Source organism: Hippopotamus amphibius, chromosome 14, assembly GCF_030028045.1.
Source record: "Hippopotamus amphibius kiboko isolate mHipAmp2 chromosome 14, mHipAmp2.hap2, whole genome shotgun sequence".
Taxonomy (NCBI): Eukaryota; Metazoa; Chordata; class Mammalia; order Artiodactyla; family Hippopotamidae; genus Hippopotamus; species Hippopotamus amphibius.
In genome coordinates this window covers 14,557,338-14,576,877 of record NC_080199.1, presented here as the reverse complement: position 1 = coordinate 14,576,877, position 19,540 = coordinate 14,557,338, and the positions used below count along the sequence as shown (strand labels likewise).

The 19,540-nt window shown below is 41.8% G+C and overlaps 1 protein-coding gene across 1 annotated transcript in view; it reads left to right on the top strand.

The window, feature by feature from the left end:
- Positions 1–815: 815 nt before the first annotated feature.
- The window catches only part of CLDN10 (claudin 10), a 99,877-nt gene continuing 81,152 nt past the window's right edge, over positions 816–19,540 (top strand). The window contains exon 1 of the mRNA XM_057707890.1: positions 816–1,246. Coding sequence (XP_057563873.1) covers positions 1,033–1,246 — 214 coding nt within the window. The 5' untranslated portion in view covers positions 816–1,032. The remainder of the gene's footprint in view (positions 1,247–19,540) is intronic.

The window sequence follows — 19,540 nt, the reverse complement described above, 5'->3', positions numbered from 1 at the left end:
ACAAAATTAAAAATAGAACATATGTCTGAAAAAAATCCCAGAATGCCACGTGGAGCAATAAAGAGATAAAAAATGTTAAAGAGAGTTTGAGACATCGGACCAACTAAAAACACGGAGTTTATCAGAGCACAGAGGAGAAAAAGAAAGAATACGGACAGAGGCGCTATCTGGAGAGGGAAGGGACTAATGGTTGTCCAGAATTTTATGAAAGATACGAATCATCAGTTTCAAGAAGTTCAGTAAAGCCCAAAGATTTTTTTTTAATCCGCACTTAGAAAATTAGTGAAACTGCCAAAACCAAAGGCAATCTTAAAACCAGCCACAGAGGAAATACATTAACCTACAAATATATGACAAGCCAAACTCTCAATTTCTCAAAAACAACAATGGAAGCCAAATAAAAATGGGATTATATCTTCAAAGTACTGAGTCAAAATGATTGTATAACCCAGCAAAATTCATTTAGTGACGTTTTACATTCAGCTGTAATAATCAGTGAACCATAGCTACATTTCTGAACATAGATAAATTAATTTTACAAACATAATGTGTGAAAAAAATAGGTCACAGAAGAAGCCTACACTATGATTCCATTTATATAAGATTCAGAAGCACCCATGACTAAAGCAATGGGTCAAGTAAGACCTAACTGTTACTGTATAATTTGTACTTTGTAACATCTGGTCCCTGCATGGTTCATTACGCTTCAGGCTAACAGAAAATTAAGCATTAACTATGGTGCAAGGAAAAAAATCTGCGAACTCAAAACCTTTAGAATCCATCTACAGAGTTTCAGTAAATATCCTTGTAGGAAGTTAGAAGGATCATCTTAGGCTACCTATACAATGCCATCGGTAAATCAGACTTTATCCTAAATTCTGGTCCTTCCTCAGGCCACCCGAGCATGAAGTACTGTCACCTACCCGCATTAACTTGCTGCAACAACACTGGTCCAAGCGGGTTGTGTCCGCTGCATGCCTAGACCACGGCAACCATCTGTCTAGACCGTGTCCCTGGAGACGCCTGAGAGACATGTCCCGGGCACAGATCTCAGCTCTGGTGTTCGGCGTCGGGGGCTTTGGTGCTCTCGTCGCTGCCACTGCATCCAATGAGTGGAAAGTAACCACCCGAGCATCCTCGGTGATAACGGCCACTTGGGTTTACCAGGGTCTGTGGATGAACTGCGCAGGTAACGCGTTGGGTTCTTTCCATTGCCGACCACACTTTACTATCTTCAAAGTAGAAGGTAAATATCATAGCTTTGTGTGGGGTGGAAGTAAAATGTTGCTTTTCCCCTCACTGTGTGGAAGTGTCTGCATGTAGTCGACTGTTAACTGAGTGCTTAATCCAAGTGCCAGGATTTTCCTCAGACGGATGGGGTGTATGAATGTTGGCTGAAAGAATTAAATCATGTCTTTTATAAGCCAAATAACTTTGTGGATCTTTTAGAAATACCTAATGTGAATAATCAACTCCAAAGGAAAGGGCAGAAGTGACTGGTATGTTTTAAGACTAGTTTTGATTTGCCTTGTGTCATGGAGATTACCATGCAGATACAGATGGTACACACACGCCATCAGTATACTGTTTTGTTTTTTGGCCTCACCATGAGGTACGTAGGGATCTTAGTTCCACCTCTAGGGATCCAGCCCACACTGGCTGCAGGGGAAGCACAGAGTCTTAACCACTGGACCACCAGGGAAGTCCAGATCATATGTCATCCTAAATCCCTGTACGTCCTCAGGTCATTTTAACATGAAGCTCATCACACATGTGTATATAATCATATGTACGTTCACAGTGATAGAAACATATGAGAAGGTGGACAGTGTTGAGAGAGGTAAGGAGTTTTAGAGGAGTTTCCATATTTTGGGAAAAAATCACATTTAGTGATAAAATAGCAGAGCAAGAAATTTTTTTAAAGTAGTTAAGGGAAATAAAATGCCCAAGAACTTTTTGTTAGTAGGTTTTATCAAAAATATGTCTGTAAAGCTTTCAACATTATGCATGTTAGAAACTATCAGAAGTATATGCATCTTAAAGAGGGAAAAAATTTAAAGGCATTTTCAGTATAATTTACAAGAATACCAAATCACTGGGTTGTACACCTGAAATTAATATAACATTTAAATCAACTATACTTTCACAAAAAGTCATTTTCATACCACAGGATACCTCCGGGGTAACAATTATTTATTATTTGCTTGTATGTCATTATAAGAAACACTACCTGCCTCTGCTTTCTGCCTATTTGATATGTTTGCAAATCAGCCACAAGTTGTAAGTTTATTATATTAAAAATTGCCCCTGGTGTTTTATAGTATATAGACTTTCCACAATTAAATGGCAAAACTGTACCTTGGCCCCAGTAAAGAAAATGAAATAAAATTTTAACTAGGAAGTTACTAAAGCATAATATTTTACGGGATTTTATGTCAAGTATTCACGTCATTAGTCCACAGCGCGTGCCAAGGGATAAAGAGAGGATATTTAGTTAAGCCAGGAGGTTCTAATGACAATCAGGGGAAGTGTTCAAGCTAGGACACCCCAGTTACGCCTCCAAATAACACGGACTTTCCTGAGCACCCATTAGAGGAATCAGTGCTAGTCTCTCTTCAGTTCTAACTTCTAAACGTACTTGGGGATATTTCAAGATTGTTCCTTCTACTATGGAAGGTTTCCCTAGATACAGGGAAAATTGTAAAAGGAGAGAGCGTTGTGGGGACACTGTTGTTATTCCACAGACCTCTTGGTCCGTTCCTACCTTGGGCAGCAAGTGGAAGCTATCTCATGTGGGTAAGTGTATTTCTTTGTTCTTCACTGGGTTCATCCTTTAAAATATATATATATATAGTCTTATTATCCTTTGTTCTGTATTCCTTAATGAAGCCCAATCGTTATGAAAAATAGGCATTCAACCTTAGCCCCAAAGTGGGATGAAGAACGGAGGTAGATTCCTGTTATGATTTCGGCAGCTACTCCCCCAAATGCATCTTAGAAAACATGGAGTAAGAACTTTTGCTTCTAAATAGTGTTGATGGTGGTCCAAATAATCTCCCACCTGCAAAAATGTATCCTCTGGTTTCGGCTTCTCAGTAGTGAAAATAACGTATTCTCTGTCAGCTGTGTACCCTGCACAGGAGAGGGGACTTGGAAAACCTTGTCCACTGACAATGCTTCAATTAGAATTTGTAAAATTCACTTAACCTAATCTCTCCAGTTTCTTCATCCTGAATCAAAATCTTGATCAAAGATACAGGTTACTACAGAAACCCATATCCACCATCAGGAACACGGACTCGTATTTCCCCAAGAAATGGACACTCACCACGTTGGACGTCCTCATTCACACAGAGTCATTGCTGATGGTGCCCGTTGCTTTCCTTTATTCCTATCTGAAAACATCACAGTGGGGATATTCGGAAGCGTTCTATGCCAGTAGGCTCTCAAACATCACAATAATTCCAAACTGAGAAAAAAAACTCAGAAGCCAAAGAGGAATAAAAATGGTTTTATCACATTTTAAAATAATACACTGATGTAAGCCTACATTGTCAATTTAAGACAAATCTTCTTAGATGTAGGCCAGATTAATCCTCCTCTAAGAAAGAAAAACAGAAAATCTTTTTAAGCTGCCAGATTTTTTTCCCTTGCTGTTTACATAACTTCACTGCCAAAGTCATATCTTCATATTGCTAACCTCTTAGATGACCCAGTATGGCTACAGTTTTTTAGGAACTCATTTTAGATTAATAGTGACTACATTCTTAAAAGATTTGATGTAAGCCAGCACCTCTTTGGACAAGGGGCATTTCCAGTTGTGAAAAATATAGGCCCCCTTCGACTATAGTTCTATGGAATCAATTTCAGGAGAACACCGTAGCGACACTTGTAATTCACTCCTCATTGTGGCCTGAAAGCTTCTTGACACAATTTCAAAAGCACTTCACTGTCTTTAGATGCAATATCCACTCTAGGCCGTGTCTTGTGTTTTGTCGTGTTTTGTTTTCCTCTCTTGTCAATGTTAGTAGAGATATTTTAACTGTGAAAGCAAAGCATCTCTCACAGGGAGAGCAGCAGTCATTTCTGGTGGGGAAGGCTGGATCCAGAAAGCATTGCTCCAAGGAGAGACTGAAGCTGGATTGTGGTCACCTTGAGGGCAGGGACCTCACCTGTGATGTTCTCCGTGTGCTCTTGGCACACAGTGGGCTCTGGATACATGTTTGCAAAATGACTGAATGAACAAAATAATGAGAGACAGATGGTTTGTGATGAGGGCAAAATTGTATGCCTAGAGGAAGGCTGGGATGTCATGAATGAAGGAGTGATTTAGGATGGGTACTCAGGCAACAAAAAGGAAGATCCCTGGGTTGCAATTTCAGCAGATGGAGCTTCAAGTTCTGACTCTCTTATTAACTAGTCTCTAGACCTTGACTTTGGTAATTAAATTCTGTGCCTCATTCATAACTTTCTTCCTCCATATATTGAGACAGCTGGATGCCAGCAGTCCCTTACAATCCTTCACCACCTCGCAGTAGAAGTTCACTGAAGAATGATGGCTGTAAAAGTCTCCTCTAACACTATTGCTCCTGAGAATAGTTCTTCTTCTCCCCTGATCCATTATCTTGCTGGCTTCCTGCTTCCGGACAGTATAGAATCTTATCTGCATTTGAGTGGAGATAGGTCTGAATGACCTAAATGACCATGTGACCCCAGTAAAGGTGCCAGGGTTTCAGTGCAATGAAGCTAAAGGCCACTCTGGAAGCTGGAGGTCACAGGATGCTGGCTGCCTATAGGTGTATGGACCTCCTCTCCTCACCTCCCAATCCTTCACCTCTCTCCTCATCCCCTTATCAGCCAGGCCATAAAGATGGGGATAAAGAAATGGCATTTGCTAAAGAAAAGGGGTTTTATGGGTGTTTATTCTCACATAGGGAACAGTTGGGAGCCATCTGATGTTATAATTTTAGATTTCTTCCTGGTTGAAATGTGTGCCTTGGCCCGCAATTAAATAACAGTAGTAAATAAATCTCAAACAACAGTAATATATAAATTAAAACTAATTACAGTATCAGTGAGGGAAATTGACTTGAAAAACATGGATGCTTCAAAAATATTTCAAAAGTAATACATTTGTTAGAGCTCCACACCTTAGAAAGCATTTACCCTTAATCTCAGGACAATTGTCCATTTGCTAAGATTCTGAGTGCTTTCTGAGACTTAATTTTGTCAAATAAACCAAAGGTTAACTTTAGAGGTACTTTCTTGCTGTCTTCCAAATGCATGTAAAGTTATTTAAAAGCGTTTAGAAAAACTCAAGTTCTGTCTCTAGCAATTCTCACCCCAAACGTAAGTGTAAGAAACATTCGATGTGTTCTTATCCCAGCAAAAATGGCATAATTTTATATGTTTACTGACACAATCGATGACCCAAGGTAGGCGAATTGTATTTTCACAGTAGAGTCTGGACAGGAGGAGCCACTATAAAATTTTCTCTGTGCCAAGAGAATTGGACCCACATGCTGAAACATGCCCACGCCTTGTGGTGGTGAGGATGGTCCCAGAGTCAAGGCAGCCCACGACTGCACTTGATCCTAAGTCAGTCTGCTGCAGGTATTGAGAGGTTTTCAGGAAGCCTGTGTCCATCAATAGCTCCTCGTTAGAGACCAGCACCTTATTTATCGTGGTGTCCTTGGCACCCAGCACTGTGGCTGGCTCCTAGCAGACTCTCAATAAAGGTATGTGGAGTGAACAAATGGAAAAAGAAATCATTCACTGAGTTAAATATAGCATTTAATACGTACAGAGGAAATCTGTCGTGTCACCAAGCTCTGGCAAAGAGAGAGGCCCTAGGGAAGTGCTTAGTAGAAGAGCTATGGTTGGTTTTCTTTTTATTTATTTATTTATTATTTTTGGGGGGGTACACCAAGTTCAATCATCTGTTTTTATACACATATCCCCGTATTCCCTCCCTCCCTCTAGTCCCCCCCCCACCCTCCTCGAGTGCCCCTATGGTTGTTTTTTATGATGCGATTCAAGAAGCACTTTTCAAGGAACAGAGTGATTTAGAGCCTTGCTTCTTGAAGCGTGGTCCTCAGATCAGCAGCATGTATATCACTTGGGAGCTGGCTAGACATGCAGAACCTCTAGTCCCACCACAGACCCACAGAATCAGAATCTGCACTTTAACAACACCTCCAGGTGTCTCCTATGCACATTAAAAGGTGAGAAATTCTGCATAGAGTCTGAGTCTTTGAATCTAGGCTTTGAGTCTGATGGACTCACCATTTACTAAGGGCCTTAATCTCCCTGTGCTTCCGTTTTCTTACTTGTTCAATGCTGATGAAACGAGATAACATAGACAAAGTGCCCTATACAATGCCAGACACAGAGCCACGCACCATAAAAGGCAACAATCATTCCTATGAATACAGATTTCGATGCCTGGAGAGCTCACACCTCAACGGTAGGGAGGTGGCCATTACTTCTGCTCCATCTATTTGTTTCCAGCCAGGACTGCAGTAACTGCTTCCTTGAATCCAAAACCCAATAGAAGGATGCCTCTGATCTCTTGTCACATGTCTTATGTCATATTTATAGCAAAATGAAGGCTATTGTGTTCACTGAAATACACTTTATGCTTATCCTACTGGTTAGGATTTGCTGTAGCTCATAAGGCAAGACCACACTGCATCTAGAAGTTAGGTTCTCACCACAGATGTGGGCCTATTCATTGTGTCAGCCTCATGTTGCATCTGCTGGAAATGGGGAGAAAAGGCCCCTCTCGGGCTCCATCGTGGGAGGTAGTGCTTCACCAGACCTAGGATGTGTTTGTATGCTGAGCAGTCTAAAAAGGACAAAGTTTACTCAAATATTCCTGGTCCTGATAACTGGGAAAAACTTTGTGACAGTTTAATATATTGATTTGAATCATATTTGCATTTTACAAAGTGCTTTCACATATATTATCATATGTATCCCAAAGATGGTATTCTATAGTCCCCATTTTACAAAGTAACTAAGGCTCACAGAAGAACGTATTTATAACTTTGTATGGTTCTCTCTAGAAATTTGGGGGAAATGTCCAACATTTTGTACCAGCCCAAAACCTGTGTTTCAATTCTAGCTCTGCCATTAATTTCTTTTTTTCCATTTATTTAATTTTTTATTTTTTGGCTGCATTGGGACTTCATTGCTGCGTGCAGTCTTTCTGTAGTTGCAGAGGATGGGGGCTACTCTTCATTGCAGTGCACGGGCTTCTTATTGCGGTGGCTTCTCTTGTTGTGGAGCACAGGCTATAGGTGCGTGGGCTTCATTAGTTGCGGCGCATGGACTCAATAGTTGTGGCTCGCGGGCTCTAGAGCACAGGCTCAGTAGTTGTGGCACATGCGCTTAGTTGCTCCGAGGCATGTGGGATCCTCCTGGACCAGGGCTCAAACCCGTGTCCCCTGCATTGGCAGGTGGATTCTTAACCACTGAGCCATCAGGGAAGCCTGCCATTAATTTCTTGTGTGACCTTGGATAAGTCACTTAAATTCACTTTGTTTCCCTTTCTTAGCTATAAGATGATGGTGATGATGTCTAGTTACATACTTCAAAAGTTTGTGGGAAGATCAAGAAAAAGAATCCTATCACATGAAATAGAGTAGTATGTGTTTTTAAATATACCTGGACTTTGTTTTAATCAGGGATGGTAAGACACACAGACACGAAATGCTGTCATAAAGGAGGCTGTTTTTACACTCACAGATCCCTAGAAGTAGCAGGCCTGGTTTCCCACACAGGACCAGTTTGGGAAGCACCAGAACTGGTCAGGAGGCAGAAGGACTGAAAGGAAAGCACAGACGAGAGCCTTTATTGAGTTGTCTGGCACCCGGCCCTGGGTTGATTAGGGTGGAGGAATATTGTCTTGATGTGTGAGAGCTTGATAAAGGAGGCATTGGGATGTGGGCTTTGGGTTAGTTGATTTGTCTCTGAAAGCTGCACTTGCGTGTTATCTCTAAGAATCCACTGGCCCTGGGAGGGCGGCCTCCCCCTCTGTTCACCTGACACAGCGAGGCCCGAGACGCCAGAGCATAGAGAATGCAGAAAATGAGGAAATACGGTAAACGCAGTATGAATACGAGATCCTCTGGTGGTGTCTGCACAGGTAGGTCAGCGAGGCAGGTGCTTTGCTATCCCACCTCCCCTTTATGGTTTCTCAGGCTTACCTGATGGTCAGTATTTTCTCGTGGTGAATATTTTGTGCAGAAAAGGTTCGGGTGTGTTTCTCACCAGGTCCACTGCTCCTCTCTCGCTTATCGCATGTCTGGACACACACGCGGCGAGCTGGTGCTCCTGAGTCTCCGCCGCTCGATTCCCTTACTCACAGACTAACTCGCATCCTAAAGGGGAGGAACTCAAAGGACATCTGAGCAAAGAGCATGCTGGGGTTGGTAGTGTTAATGTCCCGCCGCTGTGCATTTTTAGACGATTCCGCAGCACTTCAGAAATGCTCTTAAATAAACTCAGGACAGTTGAGCTGATTCTTGGGAGCCAGCTGGTTTACCACTAAGCTTTGGCCAGGTTTTTGTACACATTACAGGAAAAACGGATGACCAAAAATTGACAATTTGGCAAATGGCTATGATACCATATGACAACTGCAAAAGGAACCCTGTAAGTAGTTAATTCACTTATTCATTAATGAGTTCCTTTCATCAAAGCATTCATTAGATACCCAACACAGAATATAGGTTCTGGGGACTCAGTGAGGAAAGGACAGAGGCCTATCCTCCGTGGGTGTGCTGCTTAGAGGGAGATGATCATTTAACAAAAAATTAGCCCAAAATGATAGCTGTCTGGGGTTAAGTTCAGGGCACAGGCAGACTTCCCAGAAAAGCCAGTGCTTGAACTGTCTTGAAAGATGGGTAGAAATTCATTTCGGGTCACAGGACTCATCCAGCTCTACAACTTATTAACTGCATGACTCCAGGCAAAATGCTTGACATGTGAGCTCCCCCGTCTGTAAAATGGGAGTAATATTATCCACTTCAGAGGGGGGTGGTGAGGATGAAGTGAGTTAACTTGTGTAGAGCCTTCAGAGCAGAGCAGGGCCTGGCACCCACGAGCAAAGACCTCAAGGCAGGAAGGAGCCAAGCGCATCAGGGACCAACAAGCACATTGGAAAGGCTGACACGTGGATGTGCAGGAGGAGGTTAAGATGGGGTGCAGATGCAGATAGCAGGGAACTTGCAAAGGGACCTTGAAGCTCTGTGAGGGGGGTTTAGACTTTGTCTTAGAGGAGCTGGAAAGCCACTGAAACATTTTGAGCAGAGAATATCTGCAGGGACTTGCATTTCAGAAAAATGCTGCAGTATTTCATGTGAGAACCCAGACCACGAGGGCAGCAGTGGGAACAGACAAGGAAGGTACTTAGAGGTAGAGCTGATGAGATCGAGTAACCTGGTGACTCGTGGGGGATGAAGGGGTCATGGATGCTCCAAGGTTCCTGTCCAGAGACTTGTGGACAGTGGAAGCGGAAGCTGCTGCAGAGCAGGTCCCCACCTAAGTTCCATCCCTTCTCCCAGGACGGTATTTTCCAATACATCCCAAGATCTCAAGCAATCAGATTCTCAACTTAATATTTAGCTTTCAAAATCAGTTGGATCGAATCATAGAGAACAGTTTGACTAAATTTCATTTTTTAAAAACTGTGCTTTTTAGATGTTTAATAAAACCAACAGGAAAAGGTAACACATAAAGATTAATGCAATTCAGATTAACCTCTGAATTAGGAGGGTAATTGCTGCCCCCTCTCCCCACGTTCCGTAGTTCAATTGAACTGGGCCAGCCTCCCAGCTTTCCCTGGTTAACCTGGGCTTAGCCTCCCGGCTCTCCCTGCTGTACTCGATTGGGATCAAATATCAGAAAGACAGTTCCTGCTCTTTGACTTACTCTAATCAAGGCTCTCCAGCACTGCCAGATCACACGTGCAGAACAGAGCTTCCTCCAATTTCATTCTGGGCTTTATTCAGCCCATTTAGAGAGCACTCCCTCCGTGCCAGACACCACCTGACGTATAGCCTCCCTTACTCCCCAGAGTGACCCTCCGTGTTGGGCACTATAACCATGCCTGTTCTTCAGGTGAAGTAACTAGAGTTTGCAGAAGTTACGTAACTTGCTCAATGTCATGGTGAAGGTGGTGGCGTGGCAAGGTTCATGCCAGACGGTGTGTGACTCCTGAGCCCAAACACATATCTGAAGGACTCCCTGTGGCTGGTTCCCAGCGAGAGGAATGCGTCACAACAGTCCTGACGTGTCTTTCTTGTCCCCCTGCTTCCATCAGACTGGACTTTGTGCTTAATCTTTTCCCTAGTCTGCGCCTCTGCTCACAGCCTGTAGGGCAAATGCCTTTCTTCATCACCCGCATCTCTCTCCTGCTGCAGACTCCGCCCCCAATACCATCTCCCATGCAGAGCCTTCTTAGTCTCCTAACCAGAGGGACCTTTGTCTCCATTGATCCCCCCATGGCACTTGGTACTTTTCTTTTTGTGATTTTATTTTTCTGGCTTGGATTGTGGTTACTTGTGTACTTGTCCTTCCCCTCCACTAGCTTATAAGCCCCATGAGGACAGGGATTGAACGATTTCTTCCTATTCCTTTCCCAGAAGATAAAAACGCATAAAATCCATGCTCAGTAAGGTATATGTTAAATTAGTGACTTTTCTGTTGGGATGAATGAATGGGAGCAAGCATGGGACCACAGGGCCTGGTTCACCATCCTGGGTACCATTATTGAGTCTCTCTGGATGGTGACCAGGCCCATGTTTTTCCTTCTTGTCCAACAGCACAGCATGATAGAAGTTTTGAAGCATCCAAGTAAACTCATGAAAAGAGAAAGTGTCTAATATGGTGTTTCTTGCTCTAAGGGCATCATGCTGCCTCCTATTGGGAGCCTCTTGCTTTACTAAGAGCTCTAAAACCATCCCTTTAATTATTCTAGAATTTATCTGGGATTTGCTACCAAGCTTACCAATGGCAATTTCTGAAATGCACCCTTTTGAAATTTGGGGCATTTTCTTGACCCCTGCTCTTCTCCCTGTCATTGCCTTCATTCCAAAATCATACCTGGTCCTTTCATTCAGATATTAACATTATGAAAAATCTCAGGCACCATTCACAGTGTCTCCTCTGGGCAGTAGAAAACAGCTTGTATTTGAAAGGGGCAGCTGAGAAAGAATGTGACAATGGCTCCGATTGTTCTGATTATTCAAACAGATTCACTCTTTGAGGACTTTCTATCCCCTGAGTGGTTCTGGGCTGAGTCCTTCTCTTGGTAATTAATGACTCTGACATGTGGATGTGGCTGTTGGCCTTGACCATGAATCATCCAGCCATGCGTGACCACAGTCAGCAGAAAAAAGAGCTCTGCAGCTCCTCATCTGCTGGATGCGGAAGAGGGGCTGGACTGCATGGGCGTCTCTGTGAGGGGTTAGCTTCTGCATGTTATAAGCAACTGGGTGAAAAGTGCAGGGGAAACATGAAGTGCCATTCACTGCCAGCAGACCAGATGACCAGACGTAACCTTCTCGAGATATAGCCTGGTGCCACTCAGGTTATCTGTGTTACAAAACAAGTCTGAGGATGATTGCTTTGGAAATAGTTCTACTTTCATGGGTCTTACTTTATTTTAACGCAAAAGCTTGAGATGAGAAGTAGAAATCATTTTCCAACAATAAGTTATTTCCTTCCTGAATTATTTTTCTATCAGGATTTTCTCTTTGTTTCCCTGTTCTCTGATCACACACACACACACGCCCACCACAACTCAACTGCCCTGCCTTAGCTTCTTAAAATATTTGTGATTATCTTTGATTATTAACTTAATTGACAGGTCTTCTCATTCTATTTAGAAATCTGGATTTTTTCCCCTTAATCAGCCTGCAATCTTTTTTTTTTAACTTTTTAACGTCTTATATCTTGTACTTTTTATTTTATTCTTTTTTCTATGTGTAAAAGTTATGCTCTACACTACATCAGCCTGTGGGAACAAATGCTGTATCTTTACATTTCTGCCCCGATTCAAATGGAATCCAGGCAGAAACTCCAGACTTTTCCAGGCAGGGCCCTCGCCCTAAATATCTCCGAGCTTTCTGGCAATGCTTGTAATGATCACATCTCGGGGGAGAACTCAGATTCAATAGGGCTCAAGTCCCACCACCACCACCACCACCACCACCACCACAACCATCCCTCCACCTCAAACTCCATTAGCCTTTCCTCTAAGCAAACACAAAGGAGAGTAAAAACTATGCTTTCTATGCAACATGGCTTCTAGAAAAGACCGCGAGGCATGCCTCTCCCAACAACGTCACTGTGGATCCGCTCCTCCCACCTACAAATCCAGTGCCCTCATTTCTCCTCAAGCTCATCTTCCACCACTGCTGGCCTCTGTGTCCACCCTGTCTCCTTCTCCCTCCCTCCCTATGTCAACTGCAGAGAGACTTGTTCCAAGGGTCCCAAGATGGTGACACTTTCAATTCACCTATGGGTAGGTGTTTCCCACAAATACACCCACAGTCAGGATGGCCAAGTCAGGATACATTTTAGTGTTGGTGCCACATTGGACCAAGGCCTTGTCCTCCTCTCCAACAATTTAAACAAGATCGATGCTGAGACCACATCACTGTTCGGGTCCCCTCCCTCTCTCCCCACCCTTTTATGGGGTTGATGGCAGGGTGGGAAGGGAAGTGCTGTCCTTTCTACACTCCGGCCTCATCTTAGAGTTTCAGTGGAGATGGTAGTAGAGCAGGTGGTGAGTGAAGATGGAAAAATGGAAGTGGAGTCTGGGGGATGATGTTAGTGTCCTAGTGCCTCTCAGAAAACTTGACTCCCATGAACATTTGTGAATACAAATAGATATTGAGGGCAAAGATGCTGTCCAACTCTATAGGACATGTAATAATTACATGTAATGCAAAAGGACATTTGGGGGCCTAATTCTATCCCCTACTTTGACATAAAGTTTGAATTCCAAGGCTACAAGTCCAGTTAAAGAAAAATGCCCCTTGACAGAAACCCCTGGCTAGTGGACTTTTTCTGCTAGTGAGACTTGACCATTCTCTCTGCAGTTTGCGCTATACTGGCCAGTCCCTGAAGTCACATGAGGAGATGAACATTTCTGTTCTAGAGGCTTTGATGACTCCTGAGCTCCTCCTGTCTTCTTATACAACCTTTTGTGGTTCTCAGAGCCTGCGTCTGATTCTGGATTCCAGAAAACAGACCACAGTGACAGCCTCAGGCAGGCAGTGGCCCCCTTGTTGCTAGAAAGGCACCTCCCTTCTCCCCTTAGAAACCAGTTGGACAAGCAAAGCCAAGAGCCTCCAAGGAAATGGTGCCCTTGAGTTCTTCTGCCTCCAGCCTCCTCTGGTTCTCATCCCCTCCGTGAAGCCTGTGAGAGCTTCCCTGTCTCCCAGGGAATCTGCTTCCATAGCTTCGTGCGACTCTCTTATGGCATTTGTTACTGTTCACTCTGTTTTTTGGTTTTGGACAGTGGTGTGTTGGTAAGTGTTAACAACCAGTGTTCCAAAAAAATCCAAGTATAAGTATAGATATAAAGATATAGATACATATACACATATGCACACACATGCATGTGTAAATACATATGTATGTTTATGAGAGATTTTACTGGTATAAAGAGTATATAGCACACAATCTACAAAGAGTAATAAGATGCACAGTGTTCTTTCTCATAAATTACATGTAGCCAATTGATTCTCAAAGAATGCTTTGATTGATATTTGCTGAATTTTTGTATTCATGGCCAACTAATGGTTGTAGTTGATGAACAGGTATAATTCCTACATGATCGTTGCCTGATATGTAGCAAGTCACATGAAAGCAAAACAATGAAGAAGCATGTTGGTGTATCACTTGATAGTCAACATCTCGAGTAACTTCTTTGCTGTATTGGATAAGAGTTTTGAATCTTGGAGGAATATTTCCTCAAACTTTTCTGTGCTATTCACAATGTAATGGCTTAGACATGACATCCTTTTCAGTTTAATCTGCATTTTAAACATTTTCTACATCATTTTCTAAAATCTAGAAAACAAAAGAATAAGCAAAGTCCCAATTTGTAGCATTCACCAATTTCTGTAGTGTAAATGGTGTAAATACTTCTACCATGGCAATTTCAAGCTACTGATGTTATGTCTTTGAATGAGGAATTGGGAAAATGTGCCCACTAGCACACAATACAGATACAGTCCACCTAAAATCCTCAAGAGCACAGATAATTTAGGAAGTGAGAAGTTTTGAGTACTTATTACCTTTGTTTTCAATGTGATTTATTTAATTGTAAATTTAAATTTTTTTAAATGGCTATGTTTAAAAACAGGCTTAGCAATTGGCTCCCGAGAGCTGGTAGGAGCCAGAGCAAGTCAGCCTTGGCACAGCACTGGTCTTGGACAGATGGGCTCCATCTCCCCTGCTAGACCACAGATCTAGGAGGACAGGCTCCAACCTCCAATTGCCTTTTTTCCCAGCAGCATCTTATATGTATCAAATATGACATGAAGCTACCCAAGACAGAGAGAAAATGTTTCCTCCTTTGGATCCACCTCATAGGTTATTAGACTTTCCCTGTCACTACTTTGTTTCTTACTATAACCTGTACATTTGTTTCATTTTTCCTGTTACATATTAGCTTCTTACAGCTGGGAACTCAGACTTACTCGTGGTCCTGGACTCTTGGGAGTGAGGGCATATAATTAGACCTCCCCATTCGTCGATCTTTTCTATGATGGACAGTTCACCTTTGTCCAGTCATAATTCACCTCACTTAACTATTGTTCTAATTCCCCCCTATCCAGAAACCCTGCTAGTTCTACTTTTCACATTTGATATGCATCAGTTTCTTTCTCTTCTTACCTCTCCTCTGAGTCCCCTCTTGGAACTGAGATTGTATGCTCTTTAAGAGCTCATATATTATCCTTTTCACCTTTATAACACCAGCAAGTAGCAGAGTACTAGGGAAACAAGGCAGATTCAGTGAAAGTTGCTGGATGGATGGATGGATGAAGTCTGTTAGAGGAAAGTCAGGGATCACAAGAGTCACTGATGAAACAAGGAAGTTCCCTTTCTTTGGTCTTTAGCACTGGAGCCAGTATTTCTTTTTCCAGAGCAGGAGAAACATTCATTTCCTCATTCATTCACTCTACAGGTACTAATGGAGCCCCTTCATGTACTATTCATTGTTTACTGGAAACACAATAGAAAACAAAGCAAAGATTCACTAACACCATGGATAAATATAAGCTCAAAATGGAGTAAAGACCTAAATGTAAGACAGGAAACCATAAAATTCCTAGAGGAAAACATAGGCAGAACACTCTCTGACATATATCATAGCAATATTTTTTCAGATCTGTCTCCTAAAGCAAAGGAAATGAAAGCAAAAATAAACAAATGGGACCTAATTAAACTCAAAAGCTTTTGCACAGCAAAGGAAACCATCAACAAAATAAAAAGACAGCCTATTGAATGGGAGAAAATAATTGCAAATGACATGATTGATAAGGGGTTATCATTCAAAATATATAAACAGCTCATAAAACTCAACATTGAAAAAACAAACAATGCAATTAAAAAATGGGCAGAAGAACTGAATAGACATATTTCCAAAGAGTACACGCAGATGGCCAACAGGCACATGAGAAGATGCTCAATATCGCTAACCATCAGGGAAGTGCAAGTCAAAAAGACAATATCACCTCACACCTGTCAACACGGTTATCATCGAAAAGAACACATGCAACAATTGTTGGTGAGGATGTGGGGAAAACAGAACCCTCTACATTGTTGGTGGGAATGTAAATTGGTGTAGACACTAAGGAAAATAGTGTGGAGGTTTCTCAAAAAACTAAAACTAGAACCATATGATCCAGAAATTCTAGACCTGAGTATACATTCAAAAGAAACAAAAACATTAATTTGAAAAGCTACATGCACCCCAATGTTCATAGCAGCGTAATTTACAATTGCCAAGATACAAAACAACCTAAGTGTCCATTAACAGATGAATGGATAAAGAAGTGTGGTATATATATACACATAATGGAATACTAGTCAGCCATAAAAAAAGAATGAAATTTTATCATTTTCAACAACATGGATGGACCTGGAGGGCGTTATGTTAAGTGAAATAAGTCAGACTGAGAAAGACAAATATTACATGACATCACATGCAGAATTTAAAAAATACAGCAAACTAGTGAATATAACAAAAAAGAAACAGACTTACAAATATAGAGAACAAACTAATGGTTACCAAGGGGGAGAGGGAAGCGGGGAGGGGTGATATAGAGGTAGGGGGTTAAAAGATACAAACTATTAGGTATAAAAATAAGCTACAAGGGTGTATTGTACAACACAGGGAATATAGCCAATATTTTATAACTATAAATGGAGTATAACGTTTAAAAATTGTGAATCACTATATTGTACACCTGTAATTTACATAATATTGTACATCGACTGTACTCCAATCAAAAAAAAAAAAAACAAAAAACAAGGCAAACAAAGTCCTTGCTCTTGTGGAGCTTGGGTTCCAGTGAGAGCAGGTGGAAATGGCTGGGGGGTAAAATGCACTGAATGTTTGTGTCTCAAAAAAATTCTTACATTGAAATTCTAACCTCCAATGTGATGGTGTTAAGAGATAGGGCCTTTGGGTGGTTATTAGTGTCTTTATAAAAGGGACCCCAGAGAGCTCTCTCCCTCTCTCCCCACCACATGAGGACACAATGGGGAGTTGACGGTCTGCCACCCAGAAGAGGGTTCTCACCAGAACCTAACCATGCTGGCACCTTGATCTCAGGCTTCCAGCCTTCAGAACCGTGAGAAATACATTTCTGTTGTTTATAACCCTCTAGTCCGTGGTACTTTTTCATAGCAGCCCAAACTGACTAAGACACGGGAGCTTGGGAAATAGCCCTCAAATGCCATACATGTCATAACCATCCTTTCTGGATGACTGGTCATCAGCCTCATCTCCCTCCACCTTCTCAGTAACACTCTATTACTGCATTTCTGTTGCCTTCCATACCTTCTTTCACTGAATTTTGAAGAACTACCGTTTGACCAACAAGGAGCCAAGATTGAGAAATAGATGGATTAAATGGAAATTTTCTCAGTATGTTTCAGAACTACAAGAACATTTGGTCCTACTTGTCAATTAGTTTTTGCTAAAGATCATTCCTTCTAAAGCTACATAGACTCACGCCAATGCTCAAAGAAAAAAGTATGCCTGATACACTGTACTAAAGCTTATTTTCTACAGCCCCTAACGAAAAATCATATTTTAAAAATTCTCTTCCTCTAGCCTACTGACTAGGGGCCCTGGGATTCAATCCAATCAAAACACATCTTATCCAGTGGTGTAGCCTTTTCCCACACGGAATGTTCAACATCTCCTTAAAGGTGCAAGGAAATTGTTCATGGTTATTTCTTTGTGTAGTTTTTGATTGGATTAAAACACCAATATAAATTGAATTTAAACTGTCCAAAGGCAAATTTTTTATAAAAAATAAAACAAATCTAAACTCCTGGGGAATAGAACCAGTGGCTTCTATTTCTCTCTCTATTGCACAGCACTTACCCAGCTCCGTGTCTGGTACAAATAAGAGCTCTGTAAGTTCATTTGTTGGATGAATGAATTAATTTGTTCATGAATAAACATTCTTTATTCATGAATGAACTTGTTTATTCACTCATCACTTTTCTTCCTTCCTTTGCATTTTCTCTCCCATTTTCTTTATTCTTTGAATTTAGTTATAATTTTCATAACATTTTCAATAAGAGAGCTGAATAAATGCATACGGACCCGACTTGAAAAGAGTGATTGAAACAGAGAATCTTTTTTTTTTAATTTTATTTATTTATTTATTATTTTTTGGGGGGTACACCAAGTTCAATCATCTGTTTTTATACACATATCCCCGTATTCCCTCCCTCCCTCGACTTCCCCCCCACCCTCCCGGTCCCAGTCCTCTAAGGCATCTTCCATCCTCGAGTTGGACTCCCTTTGTTATACAACAACTTCCCACTGGCTATCTATTTTACAGTTGGTATTATATATATGTCTGTGCTGCTCTCTCGCTTCGTCTCAGCTTCCCCTTCACCCCCCGCACCCCTCCCCCCAGACAGAGAATCTTTACCAAATTGGACGCCAAATCTCCGTGAGTTGCAAATTAATCCAGGGAAATGTTCTGGATGTTTTGGATGAGGGAATTCTGTGTTAGACAGGTCACACTCTCTTACTAACCTTGGAACTTGTTGAAGGAAGATTCCTCTAATCCAAAACATCCTGCGATTTTTATTTAATTACAAAACAACACATTGTGCAAGTTAAGTTGGACTTTGAGATGACTTAGCAGAAAGTATCTGCTTTGATAATGAAAACAGATGCCGTCTAGAGCAATAAAAATGACTGCAGCAGGCCAAGCAATCAGAGACAGGTCCAAGCAAGATGGAATGGCTTTTATTTAACACGATGTTAGGAACAACAAAATTCTGTGTCATTTGGGGTTAAACTTTAATTTCATATTCTTTAAATATAAACTACATTTGCTATTTGCACACCAAGTAGACCATCTAGCCATCTTTACTCTTTTTCCTTTCGTCTCAAAACACAAGTTATTTTTAGGTTCTGCCAACTCTTCTTTCTGATCTTTTACAACTGTCTGTTTGTTGTCTCCATAAAGATCCCAATTATTTTCAACCTCTGCTCTCCTATCCTGTCCCACTTTGCTCTAAGGAACTTTAAGAAGCAAAGGCAAAGCCTCTCCTTAAGAACATTTGAATATCTATACATCCATCCATCCATCCATCCATCCATCTATCCATCCACCCATTCATCCACCTATCCATTCAACATCCATTAAGCATCTTCTACATGTAAGGCATTTTGCTTGGTTTGTGAGGGCAGATCAAAGAAAACCAAGCTATTGTTTCCATTTTTCAAGAGGAATTTAAACTTGAAGGGTAACTTGAAGCAGAAGGGGGAACAGGAGAAAGATGGAGCTGATACCCATAACTATAAGACACGTAGAGGCCCTACCAGGTCGTAAATATGTGCCGAACAAAACTCATCATGTCCCCCCACAAACCACTTCCTTTTTCAGCCATGTGTGGTCATGGTCCCACAGCTGCTCCTCTGTCTTCAGGTAGCATTTTATTGTCCCCATGTCATGTCCACCTCTGTTGCTGTCATGTATGCATCTGCCCAGTTCTTGAGGAGGATGATACCTGAAACCTGAAATCTGAGGGCAGAGCTGATTCCTAGTCATCGCCTCATCTCTGGAGATGACTCCAGTTTCCAGGGGGAAGGACACTTCTCAAGGCCTTGACTTATACTCAAAACCACTTGACTTTTTTCCTTCACCATTGATCCCCATTCACTCGCATCTCTAAATTACTTGGCTTTCTCGTTGTGTGGTTAAGTCCCAAGAGTTCTGCATTAGAGTTCCTTCCACTCTCCCACATTGCACCTCAGCAC